This window comes from Ictalurus punctatus, chromosome 18 (genome assembly GCF_001660625.3).
Source record: "Ictalurus punctatus breed USDA103 chromosome 18, Coco_2.0, whole genome shotgun sequence".
NCBI lineage: Eukaryota > Metazoa > Chordata > Actinopteri > Siluriformes > Ictaluridae > Ictalurus > Ictalurus punctatus.
Genome location: NC_030433.2, coordinates 20,443,228 through 20,461,242, shown reverse-complemented (window position 1 = coordinate 20,461,242; position 18,015 = coordinate 20,443,228). Strand labels below are relative to the sequence as shown.

The 18,015-nt window shown below is 39.1% G+C and overlaps 2 protein-coding genes across 2 annotated transcripts; both read left to right on the top strand.

Moving 5' to 3' along the window:
- The first annotated feature begins 967 nt into the window (after window positions 1–967).
- ppp1r3b (protein phosphatase 1, regulatory subunit 3B) lies at window positions 968–7,862 on the top strand. The gene is made up of 2 exons (XM_017493507.3): window positions 968–1,132; window positions 5,601–7,862. Exon 2 carries the CDS (start codon window positions 5,620–5,622, stop codon window positions 6,484–6,486), a length of 867 nt encoding a protein of 288 aa, XP_017348996.1. The 5' UTR covers window positions 968–1,132; window positions 5,601–5,619; the 3' UTR covers window positions 6,487–7,862.
- A 2,040-nt stretch (window positions 7,863–9,902) lies between these two features.
- On the top strand, window positions 9,903–16,729 carry eri1 (exoribonuclease 1). Its single transcript, XM_017493465.3, has 8 exons — window positions 9,903–10,024; window positions 10,130–10,264; window positions 11,490–11,641; window positions 12,701–12,914; window positions 13,843–13,926; window positions 14,023–14,132; window positions 15,862–15,976; window positions 16,179–16,729. Exons 2-8 carry the CDS (start codon window positions 10,181–10,183, stop codon window positions 16,419–16,421), a joined length of 1,002 nt encoding a protein of 333 aa, XP_017348954.1. The 5' UTR covers window positions 9,903–10,024; window positions 10,130–10,180; the 3' UTR covers window positions 16,422–16,729.
- The last annotated feature ends 1,286 nt before the right edge of the window (window positions 16,730–18,015 follow it).

The window sequence follows — 18,015 nt, the reverse complement described above, 5'->3', positions numbered from 1 at the left end:
TACACATCATCTGAATTTCTTAAAGATCGTGGGACGCAGAAAATTAAAGTTCTCTCCGTCTTTTTTCTTTATTTTCAGTCATATTGTGATACTGACCGACAAGGTCACTTGACCGGAAAGCAAATTATTATTAAAATAAATACATTAACTGATGGATGCTAGTTAACCATATTTTGTTTACATGCTAATTCTATTTTTCATTTATTTAAAAAAAAAACCCTCAAGCCAGTTACTTTCAACATTGTTATTCGTTTAAGTTCATTTAAAAAATATTTTTGTAACGTGTCAACCTTTTCATAAGCCAAACCAAGGCAAATTCACACCAATTTTAGAAAAGTTTATGCAACTCTGATTTTCTTCCTACTAGCGGTGTGCTGTAAATGCTAATAACGGGTACATGAAACGCGTTCACTACACGGCTGATTTACATTTAGTGACCCCCCCCCCCCCCCAAAAAAAAAAAAAAAAAAAAAAACTTGATTAAAAAAAACTCATAAAGAGATGAAAATATTAAAATTACGATAAAATGTGAAAGAGAACCTCCTAAAAGCAGTGTGGTGTAAACCCTACCAGTAATGCAGCTCAGCCACTGTAGCTTGTCAGCTACCACAGTCACACACTAACTCTTCCTGCTTGTATAGGGTATTATTCATTTTTAATAGCTAGTCTTATTTGTGTTAATTGATAGGTGATTTATTGTTTGCTTTGTGTAATTTATAAGTGTTCACAGTCTGTGTGTAAATGTGCTGTTTGGTTGTAAATAATGAACATGCAGATGATGTGATTTCGGACGTAGCCAAAGGTAGTTGTTGCGTTTCGATGTCACGTGATCATGCTCCCCCACCTCTCCCCCTCTCTCCCCCCCCTCTCTCTCCCATCGTTTTCCCATGCGGCTGTCCTGCGCTCTGATTGGTTAATGTAGCGCGTCCACGTGAACACTGAGTGATATTCATTCTTCCCATAGGGAAAGCCGACTACTGTCAGCGCCAGGTCCTTGTCATTAAAGCCTCTGCACGGAGAACAGCGCTGGTTTACCTCGCTGCGAAATAAAGTAACACGTTTAATTAAATACTTTAGCTGATGGTCGCTCAGGTGCTCCATTTTATTCCGCTTTTTAAATGTTCCGAACAAGGTAAGCAAGAGCCACTTCCTGCTTAGTTTTTAATTCAACAAACAAATAAAAGTCTTGACGGATATGAGGCATGATCAGTGAGCACCATCTGTAGTGTTCACTGATGAAATGTTTTTAATAATAGTAAACAATATTTCGTTAAAATTTTACTTAGTTAAGTTATTTATGTATTTATTTATTTGTTTATTTATTAGTTTATTGATTTGTTTATTTATTTCTTTATTTAGTTTGAAGAAACAAATCTACAAAAGAACAAACCGAACTTCCGGTTTTCATTTCACTATGTTGATGACAAAAGTCGTCACATTTGAAAGTGATGAAAACTTTTATCTTTAATTTTGCAGACAGTTTAGCTTTGTCTTGATCTCAAAACTACATGCTGTTTGAGTGAAGCTAAAGGATAAAATTCAAGCTTAATTTCTTTAACTATTGTTTCAGTTTTTTATTTTTATTAATTTTTTTAAACCACATAATCGTATTAGCGGTGCATTAGTTTGTTTGTTTGTTTGTTTTTTGTTTGTTTAGTCTGTATTAAACCTTCTGGTGTAGGTTATTAGGCTTGTGGTTATAAAGTCTGTCTTTGTCCAGTGTTACCTTCAGGAACTGACCTTAACATGGACTTGATAATTAGCACCAAGGTCATAGGGCAACATTGTGAACTGCACTAAGTGGAATTTATTTAGAGTTAATGTAATCTTTCTTTAACAAAAAAACAAACAAACTTGTTTGTATGTTTATAAGGGCTCTGTGCATTTATATATACATACATGTATATAAAGTGTGTATGTATGTATGTATGTATGTATGTATGTATAACACAAATTTGACTTAGGCTTTCTCATCCTACTGCCTTTTTTTTTTTTAACATAAGTGACATAAAGCTAAATATCTAAACAATCCCAACTAGTTTATACAAGCTTATGATTTATTAGTATACATCAGATATTTAATTCTGTCATTTCAACCTGTTGAACAGTATGAACAGCGCAAGGTTTGTTTTTGTGTGTTTTTTGCCTGGTCTTTAATCACAACCTACGACCCTGACAAGAGATTTATGGTGTTTCTGACCTTTTTAGTAAGAGTTGTATAGACATGTGCGTCTTCAGCCTCATTTGAGACCTTTTTTCTCTTTTAAAGAGCCTGGTTTTGTTTTAAATTTCTAACACAGCACTGTTGAATTCTCGAGTCAGGAGTTGATTAGTTTTCTATGACAGCAGCTCTGAAAATGGTGCAGCTGCAGAGATATATATACTAGTTCTAAATACATCATCGTTGCTATGGTAACAAGTTATTTCGCATGGACCTGTATGGTGGACGCTATGTAACCTGTAATAATTGTGAATGTGTAAGAATGTGTACAGTTTTCTGTAAGGAGATGTAAATGTAACATTGATGGAAGGAGTCTCCAGTGTCCGTGCTTTTGTTACAGGGGAAGCTGTAAGTTGTGTATGTGGTCATTTGCAGGCTGTAATGATGTCTTCACACCTCGGGTCGCTCAGCGTGTGACGTGGGGGAAAAACATGGACACCTCCATGAACGCATGGTTTTTGTTTGCTCTGTCAGAGCACATAAAACCCATAATGAGCTCCTTTAACCGCAGCCTGGGTGGGGGTTATTCTACTATAGTGAATCTTACACATGCATGCAAGACTGAAATCAAATCACAGCACAGCAACAAACCGCAGACAATAATGAGGAGTTTAGAAACAAGCTAGCTGGCTAACATTAGTGATATTCTTATTTTTATATTCCTATTTTATATATATATATATATATATATATATATATATATATATATATATATATATATAATATAATATAATATAATATAATATAATATAATATATCTGCTGTAACGAGGGAATTTCCCCAGTGTGGGATCAATAAAGTTGATCTTATGTTAACTCTCATGTTAATGATTACCATCTCAAAGCAGTGTTTTGTATGGGCCAGTATTTAATTTATATATATATATATGTATGTGTGTGTGTGTGTGTGTGTTTATATAATTGTTTCTAACCCAGGACTGTCTGTATATTAACCGATCTAGATGCAATACTGATATAAACATATGCAATTCACTTTGTGCCAAAAGTTTCAAATAAACTAATAACATCAAGCAAAATAATACTTATCAAAATTTAATTTTATTTTATAAAGTAATGAGAATCGAACAATAATTTATTTTTAAAAAATCCTGGCCTCTCTCTTTTTTTTTTTTTTTTTTTTTTTTTTTTAACCTCACAATTCTGCCTTTTTTTCACAATTGCGACTTTATTTCTCGCAGTTGCGAGCTTAGATCTCACAATTCAGATTTTTAACTTTATTTATTTATTTATTTATTTATTTATTTATTTAAAGACGTCCACTTGGCATTTAGTGAATTACAAAGCATCAGTCATTCTCTATAAAGAGGTCCTATACAGTAAGAACAAAACTCATCAGCTAGTCAAGACAAGGAAAGCTAGAGGCTAGTGGGCGCTCGTTACCTCAAGTTAGTCACGTTTCAGGTACTGCGTCAAGTGGATGTCTGAATTGCGAGTAATAAAGAAAGAAAAAAAAAAAGTCACAATTCTGGGATATAATGTTCACAATTAAATTTTTTTATTGATTCGCAAAAAAAATGTCCCAAAAAAAATCTGACTCCTTCATATGAAAATAAGTGTAACGTATTGTAGAAATGCTCAGTATGAAGAAATGTAACTGAAGGATTTAAAAAAAATAATAATACTAATTATACTTTCTACCTCATTCATGCATTGTTATCTTATTATTATTATGATACACAAATAATTACACTGATATTTAACTGATGCCTCAAATGCCAAGTTCACAGAGCCATTATAAAAAAAAAAAATCCACAGTAATGAGTTATTTCATACAGAATATTTTGAAAGTATATTTCGCTTCATGCAGAGTTGTCAGATTTTTTTTTGAGACACTTTCCTAACTAGGAGATAATGGTATTGGAATTAGGCAGAAAGTGGAAACTAAGAAGATAATGAATAGAAAGCCAGCTTCCGCCTCGTTATCTGTTTAAACTGCTTATTAATGGAAGGAATGAAGACATTTGTATGATAAAGAAAAGTGTGAACGCATCTGCAAACAGTTCAGTAGCTACTCCATGTTATTCCTGCCAGCGTTTTTTATTTATTTATTTATTTATTTTTTTAATGCGATTACGATTACGATATAGTTTCCCTGCTGCACTCGGCTCCGTCCGTTCCACCAGATTAATGGAGTGGGCGTGGTTAACATTCAGAGCACCCCCCCCCCCCCCCCCAATATCAATAGATCAATCCATATTTAAGTCGAGCACCTTCTAAGACCCGCCCCCTGTTGAAAAATAAATAAATAAATGTGCCGAAAGGTCAGAAGCAGAAGAAAGATAGCAGAACTGATTTAACACGTGGAATCACACGTGGTTCGTGATTGATTGGAGCAAAAACCTGCAATCACTGGACCTTTACAGATAAGATTCGACACCCCGGTCTAGTCGTTTATCTTTGGCCTGCTTTCTGTGTTGTGTTTATTTCAGCCTCACCACACGGTGCCTTCGTGCTGGACTCGTTTGAACCTCTTGGCTGATTTAATGGGTAACTTATTGTCTGCATTTGATCGATATCAGGCCTCAGAGCGTCAGGTTTTTGCAGTGTGTGTATGCTTCAAGCTGATTTACCCTCATGGTTTCTGTGAGAAGGAAAGTGTACCCCTGTTTCTGAATTTATATACAAAAATAACCTACAAAAAGATATAATACGTGTGTATCTTGGAACAATCCAAACTGTAAAGCAAAATCAACAGCAGAGTATTTAGAACATATGTTTAGAGCAGGACATTTATAGGGAGGATCCAAAGGGTGGACGTACAAGTCTTTACAACGTATTTTCTTTATGTCCGATTCAGAAAGTTTTAGGTTTTTAACATAAATAACATTCCTCAGTTCAGATGGTTAAAATGAAAGCTTTTTTTTTTTTTTTTTTTTTTTTTTATTTTTAAAATAGAATTTTTTTCTTTGCCTAATACTAAGGGTGTGCAAACTTTTGCACTCAACCGAATTTGGGATTGTGAGCAGTTTAGTTTGTACGGTAAAAGGCAAAAGGGTTTGTGTTGTCGTGCAGTGTAAAATATTGTATAGTTCATGATATTCAAATAAAACCGTATTCTTTTGAATATTATATTAAAGAATCCACATCGTTACACGGTTTTTACAGATTTTGGTATTCAAAAAGTTTAAATGTATATATTTTTGAATAATTAAATTAATTACATTTATTGTAAATGTATTAATTAATTCCTTTTTTGCATAATAAGTGAATTTTTGTATGTTATTAAAATGATGATGATTGTATTCAGGAATATCAAAGATAATATTTTCATAGTATATATTTACTTCATTTTTACAGTCTTTTTTTTTTTCTTCTTCATATTCATGATTCCTTTTTGTAATTTCTTGTCTTCCAAACAGTGTTTAGGACGGTTCCGTCATGCCGGTCGACCTGGCGATGCCGCTTTATCTGTTGAGTGATGACTTCCAGAGCAGGATGTCTGGGAAGTGTAAGACACCTCTGCGTCCATGTCTGCACACGCGTACGGTCACTCAGTTCGGCTTCCGCTCTCCTCTGCAGCAGCCTGAGTCTCTGGAGCGGGAACATGGCAAGGCCAAAAAGCAGGTGTCCTTCGCCGACCACAAGGGCCTGGCCCTCGCCGTGGTGAAGATTTTCTCCGAGTTCGATGACCCCATCGATATCCCGCTCAGCATCCGGCAGCTTTTCACTTCGGCGCTCGAGGTCTCCGAGGAGGACGACAAGCTGGTGCTGGACTTCAAGCAGCCGAGCGCGGATTACCTGCAGTTTCGTCAGCGGCTAGAGCGAGACTCGGTCTGCCTCGAGCACTGTGTCCTGAAGGACAGAGCCATTGCGGGGACCGTCAAGGTCAAAAACCTGTCCTACGAAAAAGCAGTGAAGGTGCGCATCACGTTCGACACGTGGAAGGGCCACACCGACGTCGACTGCCAGTATGTCAGGGACACGTACCTGGGCTCTGAATGGGACACCTTTTCGTTCGAGGTGAATTTACCAGCCTGGGTGGAGCCACACGAGCGTGTCGAGTTCGCTGTGTTTTACGTGGCCGATGGGAACACGTACTGGGACAGCAACCAGGGCCAGAACTATAAAATCACCCACTCTGCTCTGAAGAAGAAGAGCACGGGACACGACGCGAGCATTGGACATCAGCACGGCGGTGACCGGTACGCTTACTTTGACCGATTCGGCAGCCCAAGGTGCTCGAACGGCATTTTCCCCGAGTGGCCGAGCTACACCGGGTACGAGGACCTCGGCCCGTATTACTGACTCATGGGTCATGTGACATCCCATCTAGCCTAGATCTGTGAGGAATACGAAACCAGGACATGAGCTTTTACATTAAAGGAATATTTTGTCCAAAATATTCAATCTACACAGTGTTTCTTTTTTTTTTTTTTCCTTCCTAATGTAGTCAGTCAGTGAGGATGTGTTTCCTGTTTGCTGTAAGTTTGCGTCTGTAGTTTTGAACCGGAACTATGAGATTTAAAAAAAAACAAAAAAAAAAATGGAAGCAAATGGCCACTTGTTTAGCATCACGACACCTACACGCCTCTACTGCATTATTTCTGACTGCATGCCACATGTTTTTATTTTATGAACCTGTCCTTAGACAGAAGACACGCACTTTGCACACCGCTAAACCGTTATCCATAAGCTTCCCTTTACTCTTATCTACACTGACCTCATAAACGCAAACGCCGAACATGTCTCAACCGATCCCCGATCATTTCAGGGGAAAAATATAATAGTTTATTTTGTTTACACCAACCGGTGCAATAGCGATCTGTAACATCTGGATAAACGAATTCTTCCGTGTTCGACTTGAAACGTGTCTGTGATTTCGAATGGGACGGAGTTTAGTTTGCTGCTGCCTTTAACGAGCGCTTGAACAACAAGGCGGACCGTTCAGTCACGCGTCCGCTGGAACGTGGGTCCACGTGTGCACCGCTCTCTAACAGAACAGCGCACGCACGGGATAATGAATTGAACGCATTAGTTTCTCACACCGGAAGATGTTTTGTAAATCCCGACCTGTCAGTAAACACCAGCTTTTATCTTCAACCAAAGATCAGAACCGTCCGAATGTAAAGATACGATCGATAAGGTTGTAATGTTCAAAGTGTCCGTAATTGGAAAGAACGCCATGTTTCTATGTTCGTTTGTGTAATCGATTCGGTTTCTTAACAGAGCAGGAATACAGATGTTACTGACTTCTTATACAAAGTGTTATGTTATGTTATGTTATGTTATGTAATGGAAATGGACTCTTGGGTCTGTGTTGTGTAACGTGTTTATTTAATTCAAAAGAAAGCCAGTCATCTTTAAGTGCAAAATCTGATTTTAAGCATTAACCTACAGCATCATCCCTTTCAAGAAAATATTTCACTTTTACTGGGATCTCGGAAGCAGTGTTTTTACACCACAGGTTTGTATTTTAATCAGGTTTTTGTCCCTTTATTTGGGTGAATATTCGTTTGATTTTTATTAATTTTTTTCCCCCCTCATTTTTATTTTTTGAGCACCTCACGTTGTGAAATTTGTTTTTGTAAATGGTTTTGGGATGTTCCGTTAATGCTTTTCTTTTTTTTTTTAAATTGTTTTAATTCACTGCTGTTGAATAAAGGATTGTGTTTCTACAATAATTAAGTGCTCATGAAGTAATTTTAAAGGATATTTAATGCAAAACAGTTAAACATGATCCATAAGTATAGTTGATTTTGTCCAGACGAACATGTCGTTGGACTGTCCAGATATTTATGGATATTTATATCCATAATATGGATATCATATATCATATGGATATAGATACTTATATATATTTTCTTTACAAAATTAAGACCGTCAACCATGTTACAAGCACTGGACATGAAACGCCATTCATTTCCACCTTTTGAGTGTATTTAAAAATAAAAAAATAAAAAAAAAAAGAAGGAAAAAGCAGAGGACGTTTTCTTTACCACACACAAAACCATCAGAGCTGAAGGGGTTAAAGTTTTTGGAGGATACTCTGCATGAGTTGATGCGATGGGGTCACTTATTTGGTTTGAAGGAGATTACGCAAAATATTTTTGCTGGGCGGCTGTGGATCAGGTGGTAGAGCGGGTTGTCCACTAATCGTAGCGTTGGCGGTTCGATTCCCGGCCCACTGAACCCCAAAGTTGCTCCCAGCGGCAAGTTAGCGCCTGTGTGAATGGGTGAATGAGACCCAGTGTAAAGCGCTTTGGATGAAAGCACGATATAAGTTTACCATTTACCGCTTTTTAAATGACGGGCTTCCTTAAGATTCAGCGTCAAGCTAAAGATGCAAACTTCTTGTCTGATTGAATACATTTAAGACAGCAGGAAAACTGTGTACACTTGTTTAAAGATGAGATCATTATTATTAACCACGGTTGCTGCTGAAGTGTAGATTAACTTTTAAACATGTTCATTATATTTCAATATTATGGCGCACGGTGGCTTAGTGGTTAGCACGTTCGCATCACACCTCCAGGGTTGGAGGTTCGATTCCCACCGTGCTGCGGGGGTTTCCTCCGGGTACTCCGGTTTCCTCCCCCAGTCCAAAGACATGCATGGTAGGCTGATTGGCATGTCCAAAGTGTCAGTAGTGTATGAATGGGTGTGGGAATGTGTATGATTGTGCCCTGCGATGGATTGGCACTCCAGAGCTCCAGATTCTCCACGATCCTGAAGATATTTCAGAATTAAATGTATTTAAATATGTTTGATTAGACCTCAGCCTAAACTCTAAAGGGCACCTTCAGTTTACTGCTGAGAAAAAGATCGCTCGGTCAGAGCTGTATAATCGGCAAGTAGTCAAAATACTATGTTCAATACAAAATTCTGTACAGATTCTATAACAAAATGTACAACAATAATAACTGTATAATAGCCTGTCCTTTTCAAAATAAAAGTACGAATAATATAGAGATTTATTATTATCCATCCATCCATCCATCTTCTATACTGCTTAATCCTTTTCAGGGTCACGGGGAACCTAGAGCCTATCCCAGGGAGCATCGGGCACAAGGCGGGGTACACCCTGGACAGGGTGCCAATCCATCACAAGGCACAATCACATACACACACTTTAGACATGCCAATCAGCCTACCATGCATTTCTTTGGACTGGGGGAGGAAACCGGAGTACCCGGAGGAAACCCCTGCAGCACGGGGAGAACATGCAAACCCCGCACACACAGGGACACGGTGTGAATCGAATCCCCAACCCTGGAGGTGTGAGGCGAACGTGCTAACCACTAAGCCACCATGCCACATTTATTATTATTATTATCATTGTTGTTGTTGTTGTCTCTATATTATTATTTTTGCAATCTACTGTAGCCTTTTTTCCCGAAAAGAAACCACTTCTGGTTAGTAATGGCTCCCCTCAAGCAAGGCATCTATTTATTTTATTATATTTTTTTATCCGTCCATCCATCTATCCGGCTTATCCTACAGGGTGCCAATACATCGCATCACATACACATTCATACACTACGCACACTTTGGACATTTGCATTCACTGCGTACATATTGGAAACATTGTTAAGCATTCAAAATTATATTCAGATTCTTTACTACGACGACGACTACTAATTGTAATAATAATAATAATAACAACAATTATTAGTATTAGTATTATTAGTATTATTACTCTACCTTGTGTTAAACGTTATTTAGGACTTATATTTTGAAAATAAAACAGCACTTCCGGTTATGAATATCTCCTCTACCGGGAGCTCTCTGTCGGAAGCTTTGGCGTCTTTTTGCTCTCTCCTGCTTTCCAGTTATTTTTATTCAGGTACAGTGACAGCAGAAATAAAGAAATAAAGTTTTGTTAATGTTGAATTCCATGTGTATGTGTTATAAAGAGTGATATGGAGGGTGTTATAACGTGTGTTGTCAGGAGAAGGCGCGAAACGGAGCCATGGCGGCGCGCTGAGGAAGTAAAGCTGTAATGGAGGAACAGAGTAAAAAAGTCCTTTTTAAATCCGAAATGACGGAATGTGGGAGCGAGCAGAGGAACAGCGGCGAGTCTAAAGTGAGGACCTGTTCAAATCTGTTCTTTTTCAAAGTTTACATGAATCTTTCTGCAGATGATGATTGTTCTCTAATAACCTTTATACCTACATTCTTCCTGACACATCTGTACTAACTCCCAGAGGTCAAAATCACATCTGTACTAACTCCCAGAGGTCAAAATCACATCTGTACTAACTCCCAGAGGTCAAAATCACATCTGTACTAACTCCCAGAGGTCAAAATCACATCTGTACTAAGTCCCAGAGGTCAAAATCACATCTGTACTAACTCCCAGAGGTCAAAATCACATCTGTACTAACTCCCAGATGTTAAGATCACATCTGTACTAAGTCCCAGAGGTCAAAATCACATCTGTACTAAGTCCCAGAGGTCAAAATCACATCTGTACTAACTCCCAGAGGTCAAAATCACATCTGTACTAACTCCCAGATGTTAAAATCACATCTGTACTAACTCCCAGATGTTAAAATCACATCTGTACTAACTCGCAGATGTTAAAATCACATCTGTACTGTCGCAGATGTTAAAATCACATCTGTACTAACTCCCAGATGTCAAACTCACATCTATACTAACTCCCAGATGTCAAACTCACATCTGTACTAACTCCCAGATGTCAAACTCACATCTGTACTAACTCACAGATGTTAAAATCACACCTGTACTAACTCCCAGATGTTAAACGCACATCTGTACTAACTCCCAGATGTCAAACTCACATCTGTACTAACTCCCAGATGTTAAACGCACATCTGTACTAACTCCCAGATGTTAATATCACCTCTCTACTAACTCGCAGATGTTAAAATCACATCTGTACTAACTCCCAGATGTCAAACTCACATCTGTACTAACTCCTAGGTAGCGAAATATTTTGAAAAAAGCAGCCGATAAGAGTCCAGCGTCGGTAGGAACTCCTTTAATACTGTTTAAAAAGCATCTCAGGGAAATTCCTCAGAAAATCGGTCGAGAAAATGGCAAGAATACATTTCTGGAAATTCTAGACAAAAAGCGCGTCTACTTTGAAGATGCTAAAATACTAAATAATTTTGATTTATTTTGGATTTTTTTTAATCACAGCATAATTCCCATAGTTCATTTTGTGTTATTCAAGAGTTTTGATGACTTTATTATTATTGTAAATTGTGGGAATAAAAATAAAGAATGCATGTGACTAGACTTCCTGCATAGCTGACTCTAATGCTTCTTTTTCCTCCGTTTAGTCCGAACAGGAAAACGGCTCGTGTAAAGAAACGGCACCTGCGGATTTCAGTGATCCGGTGTATAAAGAGCTCTCTCTGGCCAACGGCACCATTAACCGCATGAACAGAGATGAACTGCGTGCTAAATGTGCTGAGCTCAAGCTGGACACCAGGTAGGATCAGTATTTTAACACGATTGAATCCAGTGGTAAAGTGGATTAAGTACGTTTTTAGGTCTCCGTCCATTCGGGGACAGGTTATATAGAGACAGTGCATGCACTGAATTCTGCACAGCATTAATTCAGTCAGTAATCATACTAGAGATCGACCGATACGGATTATTTGCATGTTCATGTGCCCGATAACTGATATTTATTTATTTATTGTTTTGCTTCTGTTTTTGACACAATGATAACACCACCACTGAACTGAACAAACCGTTTTATTTATAACAATTTTCTATTTTTTTTCCTTCCACCTTGCATTCAAAACAACTCTTATTTATACACCGATAAATAGAGGGGTCTGAAAGAGTGCAAAAAAATAAAAACTAAAGTGCGCTTTTACTAAATACCAGCTTCGATGAGGTAAACAAATAAAGCACAAAAATAATTCTTAACAAATAAACAAAAAAAATCCCCAAACAGATACAGTGCTGCAATATCGGTCCTGCGCGCAATTCTCAAAACGCCCACAAGATGGGGCCATTTATCGGCAGATCTGATATTACAAAACCGACATCCCATTGTGGAAACGTGCTTAAATATCGGTAAAACCGATTATCGGTCGATCTCTAAATCGTACACCTACTGAAAAACCGTGTACGAAAACTTGTCCCGCAGCGCTGTTGAATTCTGGATTCTGATCAATCGTAAGATGTTGATTAACAGCGGGTCCGATCCTAGTGCAACTGCATGTCACAGGTTTATATCAATGCGCTTGTTCTAATACGTTATCGCTACTATAGTAACAGCTGATCCACAGGGACTTGTGTAGTAGACGCTTCACATAAGCGGATTAAAAACGTGTAATGTGCGAAAGAAAGAGGAGTAAAACACTTCTGGACGTGGTGTTGTGGGAAATTCGTTTACAGTAACTCCACTTCGCTTCATTAAACCACCCTGACTTTGATTATTTTCCTAAAACCGCTGAACACGGAACGTTTTATTCCTTTGCCTGAAACATCACACGGCTTTAAATGCGTGTACGTGTTTGTGTGTGGGTTTTGTTAGAGGTGTGAAAGACGTGCTGAAGAAGCGTCTTAAGAACTACTATAAGAAGCAGAAGCTGAAGCAGTCGGCGACGGCCGGCTCCGACGGCTCGTATTACGACTACATCTGCGTGGTGGACTTCGAGGCGACGTGTGAAGAGAATAACCCGCGGAACTTTATCCACGAAATCATCGAGTTCCCCATGGTCCTCATCGACATGCACACTTTGGAGATTGTGAGTTGGTGAGGGACGATGTAAAACTCTGTGGAATAACAGTAAGAAGGTCAAAAGTTTGTGGACGCTTGACTGAAATGTTTCTCATAATCTTAAACCTTTTGATCTGAAGGTGTAGGATTAAATGTGTGAAATCGGTGTCGTAGATAAAAATATAATCGTGCAGATGTATTCATTTCTTTCATTGGAAAACCAACATTTTATTTACAAAAAAATCGTTTGTTGAGCGGACGACTCGGAGCGAAATATTCGGAAAAGCAGCCGATAAGCGTCCGGCGTCGGTGTGAACTCCTTTAATACTGTTTAAAAAGCATCTCGGGGAAATTCCTCAAGAAATCGGTCGAGAAAACGCCCAGAATACATTTCTGGAAATTCTAGACGAAAAGGGCGTCTACTTTGAAGATGCTAAAATACTAAATTATTTTGATTTATTTTGGATTTTTTTTTATCACAACATAATTCCCATAGTTCCATGTGTGATCCGTGTGTCTGAAACTTTTGACCGGTAGTGTACATTCCCAAAAATTCAGCTGTGACTTGAATGCTTCCCTGTATATTTATGTTATTACATAAACATCATAATAACGCTGCAGGACTAGCACACGTTGGAAACACAAACTGCTGCACTTGGGTAACTGGTATACCAGGTGGAGGGGGCAGTGGTGGCTTGGCGGTTAAGGCTCGGGGTTACTGATCGGAAGGTCGGGGGTTCAAGCCCCAGCACGGCCAAGCTGCCACTGTTGGGCCTTGAGCAAGGCCCTTAACCCTCTCTACTCCAGGGGGCGCTGTATCCCTGCGCTCTGACCCCAACCGACTAACAAGCTGGGGTATGCGAAGAAAACAATTTCACTGTGCATACGTCTATGCGATCGATAAAGACTCATTATACGGAGCATATTTTGACGTCGCGTTTTCCGTCGGCTTGCAGGTCGATTCGTTTCAGGAATACGTGAAGCCCCAGTTGAACCCGAAGCTCTCGGATTTCTGCGTGGAGCTAACAGGAATAACACAGGTACGTGAGTGGGAAATCTTGCTCAGCACAGCACGGCACGGTACTAAAACCCCGCACTAGATTCCCGACGCACGCCTGTTTTTATTTCTACTCCAGAAAATGGTGGACGAGGCGGATCCGTTCCCTCGCGTTCTTCGCCGAGTGGTGGACTGGCTGCAGGAGAAAGAGCTGGGCACCAAGTACAAATACACTCTGCTAACAGACGGGTAAAGACACAACCTTGCGCTGTTTATTATTGGAATTCGTTTCACAGACAGAGGTCGATCAATAACGGTACACTCTTAACTGCTGGTTCTTTCCACATTGTGATAATAATAATAATAATAATAATAATAATAATACCTATATGTTTCTTTTATTGCTTAACTAAGCAAAGGCTTACATTTTGTAAGGCGGACGTAAGTCTCAAATATTCAAGTATATCTCTTCGTATTAGTACTGTGTATCATGTATTATGTATTAGTTTCTCTACTACTACTACTAATTAAAAAAAAAAGATGATTTTGCCGATTCTGTAAAGTATATTTATGTAAATTTATGACCTCAACTGTATGTTAATGCAGCACGTAGGCAGTATAATAATTTCCGGCCACGTGACCTAAACTACATGCTCCTTTATCACGTATAACACGTGTGCCCATATGTATCCCTGTATCAGAGTCTATCTAATACAACCCCGATTCCACAAAAGTTGGGACGCTGTGTAAAATGTAAACGGAAACACAATGCGACGACTTGCCTTTAAATCTCATAACGTTATTCACAATAGAACATGGAAAACATATCAAAACTGAGCAAGTGTATCGTTTAAAGGGGGGGGGGAAGAAAAACAAGGTGATTTTGAATTTGATGGCCGCGGTACGTCTCAAAAAAGTTGGGACGGGGACAATAAAAGGCTGGGATGGTACGCGGTACTGAAAAGAAACAGCTGGAGGAACATTTTGCGACTAATTAGGTTCATTGGCAACATGTCAGTAATGTGATTGGGTATAAAAAAAAAAGAGTATATTAGAGAGGCGGAGTCTGTCAGAAGTAAAGATACGGGATGGAAACTTGATCGGAGGCGTATGTCGCTTTAAAACCTGTGTACTGTATACCTTTCAGCATTGATGGTGCTTTTCCAGATGTGCACGCTAGCGGTCCGTTCCATAGGCACTAATCCACCAAGCCCTGTTTTTATTTACATTTTACACAGCGTCCCGACTTTTTTTGGAACTGGCGTTGTACGATAAACACGTTGAACACCACAATCCCGATGTATTTTTGCTTAAATGCATGTTGTTGTCAGACAGAACAGAAAACACAAAGGTGCGAGGTTACGGTACTGAAGTCAAACAGCAGGTGAACACCTAGAACTGTTATTTATAAATCACACTTTATTCTGCTCCGATCATGTTTTAGTCAGTGAGCGGAAGGGGTACGAGGCTTACACTACCGGCGGGTTTTTAAGCTCCCCAATTGTAAATAAGCTGTAGTTATTAGAACTATGGTGTATATATCAGATCAGTCCCAGAGTCTTGGCTTGTTGTTCGTCTAAACCCGTCGTAGGCTTTCTATCTTTCTTTCTTTCTTTCTGTCTGAGGCGATAAACATAGAGTTGCAGAAGTAACTTTTGGTGTCACTTCATATGTGCTTTAGCAGTTTTGAGAAGGAGCACTTCGGTTCCGCTTTCACAGCATCAACTCTGCCACATTCAGATCTGGCGTTTTCGCTACACCACAGCAGACTGTGATGAGAGAGAGAGAGAGGGAGAGAGAGAGAGAGAGAGAGGTGTGAAAAAAAGACAAATTCATATCTGTTGTTGTAGTTGAGATGGTGTGTATGATGCAGGCAGAAGGTTTGGGCTCTGAGAAGTCCACGGCCATCACCGATGCTACCGATTTTGACCATTATCTCATTATATCTGAATGAAAGTCATTTGTTTTCCTTCCACAGATCTTGGGATATGAGTAAATTCCTTCACACGCAATGCCGACTGAGTCGACTCCGATATCCTCAGTTTGCAAGAAATTGGATCAACATCAGAAAGTCTTATGGAAACTATTATAAGGTACTGTCTGATATTTATACTCGCGCGAGCGAATCGCGCACGTTGCGGTTTTTAATCGACGGGTCTTTTGACGCGTTCTTATGAACCGACTTTGTGTAAATGAGCTGTCAGAATTTTAAATCCCAAGAGGAAAACAAAAACGTGTTGTTGGGGTTCTTCAGTTAATATCACTATAGTGAGGGTCTCGTATCGGGTTATTTAGGTGGCTCGGACCCAGACGAGGCTGAACTGCATGTTGGAGAATCTCGGCATGCGGTACGAGGGCCGACCGCACTGCGGCCTGGACGACTCACGCAACATCGCCCGTGTCGCCATCCGCATGCTGAAGGACGGCTGTCGGCTGCGCGCGAACGAGCGTCTGTACGAAGGCGAGCTGCAGAACGTGTCCAGCACAGTGGTGTTGGAAGGAGCTCCGCCTCCTCAGTACCCCAAAAGCAGAGACTGATTCAGTAGAGTATTTGGTAAGCAGGCAGTAAGTGAGCAGGAGTGGAAATGAGTGTGGGGAATTTGATTTGACAAAAAGCGTGCTTTGTTTACTGCCAGTTCGTAAGATTAATAATAACGACCGGACCAAATCTCCTGTCTGTGTTTTTATACTATGCATCATTTCTCACAAGCACATTTCACAAAGAAGTCTTTTATTTTGGATTTTACATCTCCAAATTCATTCTTTACTCTTTAGCAGCAATCATCCTGAATCTGCACCCGTATTTTTTTTTTTAACATAACAATAAAGTGCCATTCCAGTTTTAAGCTCTGTCTTGAATCGTTCTTGAAGATACATTACCGGTCAAAAGTTTGTGGACACCCGACTGAAATGTTTCTCATGAGCTTAAAAGCCTTTTGACCTGAAGGTGTGTGATTAAATGTTTGAAATCGGTGTCGTAGACAGAAATATAATCGTGCCGACGTATTCGTTTCTTTTTTTTTTAGAAAACTAACATTCTATTTACAAAAAATAATTTGTTAAACGGACGACTCGGAGCGAGATATTCGGAAAAGCAGTTTATAAGCGTCCGGCGTCGGTGGGAACTCCTTTAATACTGTTTAAAAAGCATGTCAGGGAAATTCCTCAAGAAATCGGTCGAGAAAACGCCAAGAATACATTTCTGGAAATTCTAGGCGAAAAGGGCGTCTACTTTGAAGATGCTAAATTATTTTGATTTATTTTGGATTTTTTTTTAGCACAACATAATTCCCATAATTCATTTGTGTTACTCCAGAGTTTTCCAGACTTTATTCCATCCATCCATCCATCTTCTGTACCGCTTTATCCTTTTCAGGGTCACGGGGGAACCTGGAGCCTATCCCAGGGAGCATCGGGCACAAGGCGGGGTACACCCTGGACAGGGTGCCAATCCAGACTTCATTAATATTCTAAAATGTGGGGAAAAAATAAAGAATTTGTATGTCTAAACTTTTATAGTTAAAACATGAAGTCTGAAGTTTGCTTATATATATATATATATATATATATATATATATATATATATATATATATATATATATATATATATATATATATATATATGTATGTATATGTAAGTTTTGCACTGAAGAAACAAATCTAATATAGCTACCAACTCATGGAATCTTATAGCCTCCAGATTAGCGTTGTGCAGACTGCATGTGGATGATTTTGTGGAGTTGTTCAGCATCTCGAACAGACTTGCTGATGTGGCTAGGTCTCTTTATGACACACTGATGGCTATAAACGCGGGCAAAAGGCAGAGTCACAGAGATAAAAACACTTTGTGCGACTTTAGAGTCGCATCATATTCAAATAGTGGGTGTGGCCTGAAGTTCCATTTTTTATAATTTTTTATAACTCTCAAATAAGGTTCACATTTAAACGGTGAATCGTAATATGGAATTCGGATGCGTCTGATTAAACTGACCTGTAGGAAGGGTGTTACTGAGCCAAACCTCTTCCAAACCAAAACAACGTGTGTGTGTGGGATGATTTTAGATGTGCAGTTTGTAAACTGGCAGCTAGACGTTACTACATGTTAGCTTTGCAACTCTGGTGTAAAGGTTAA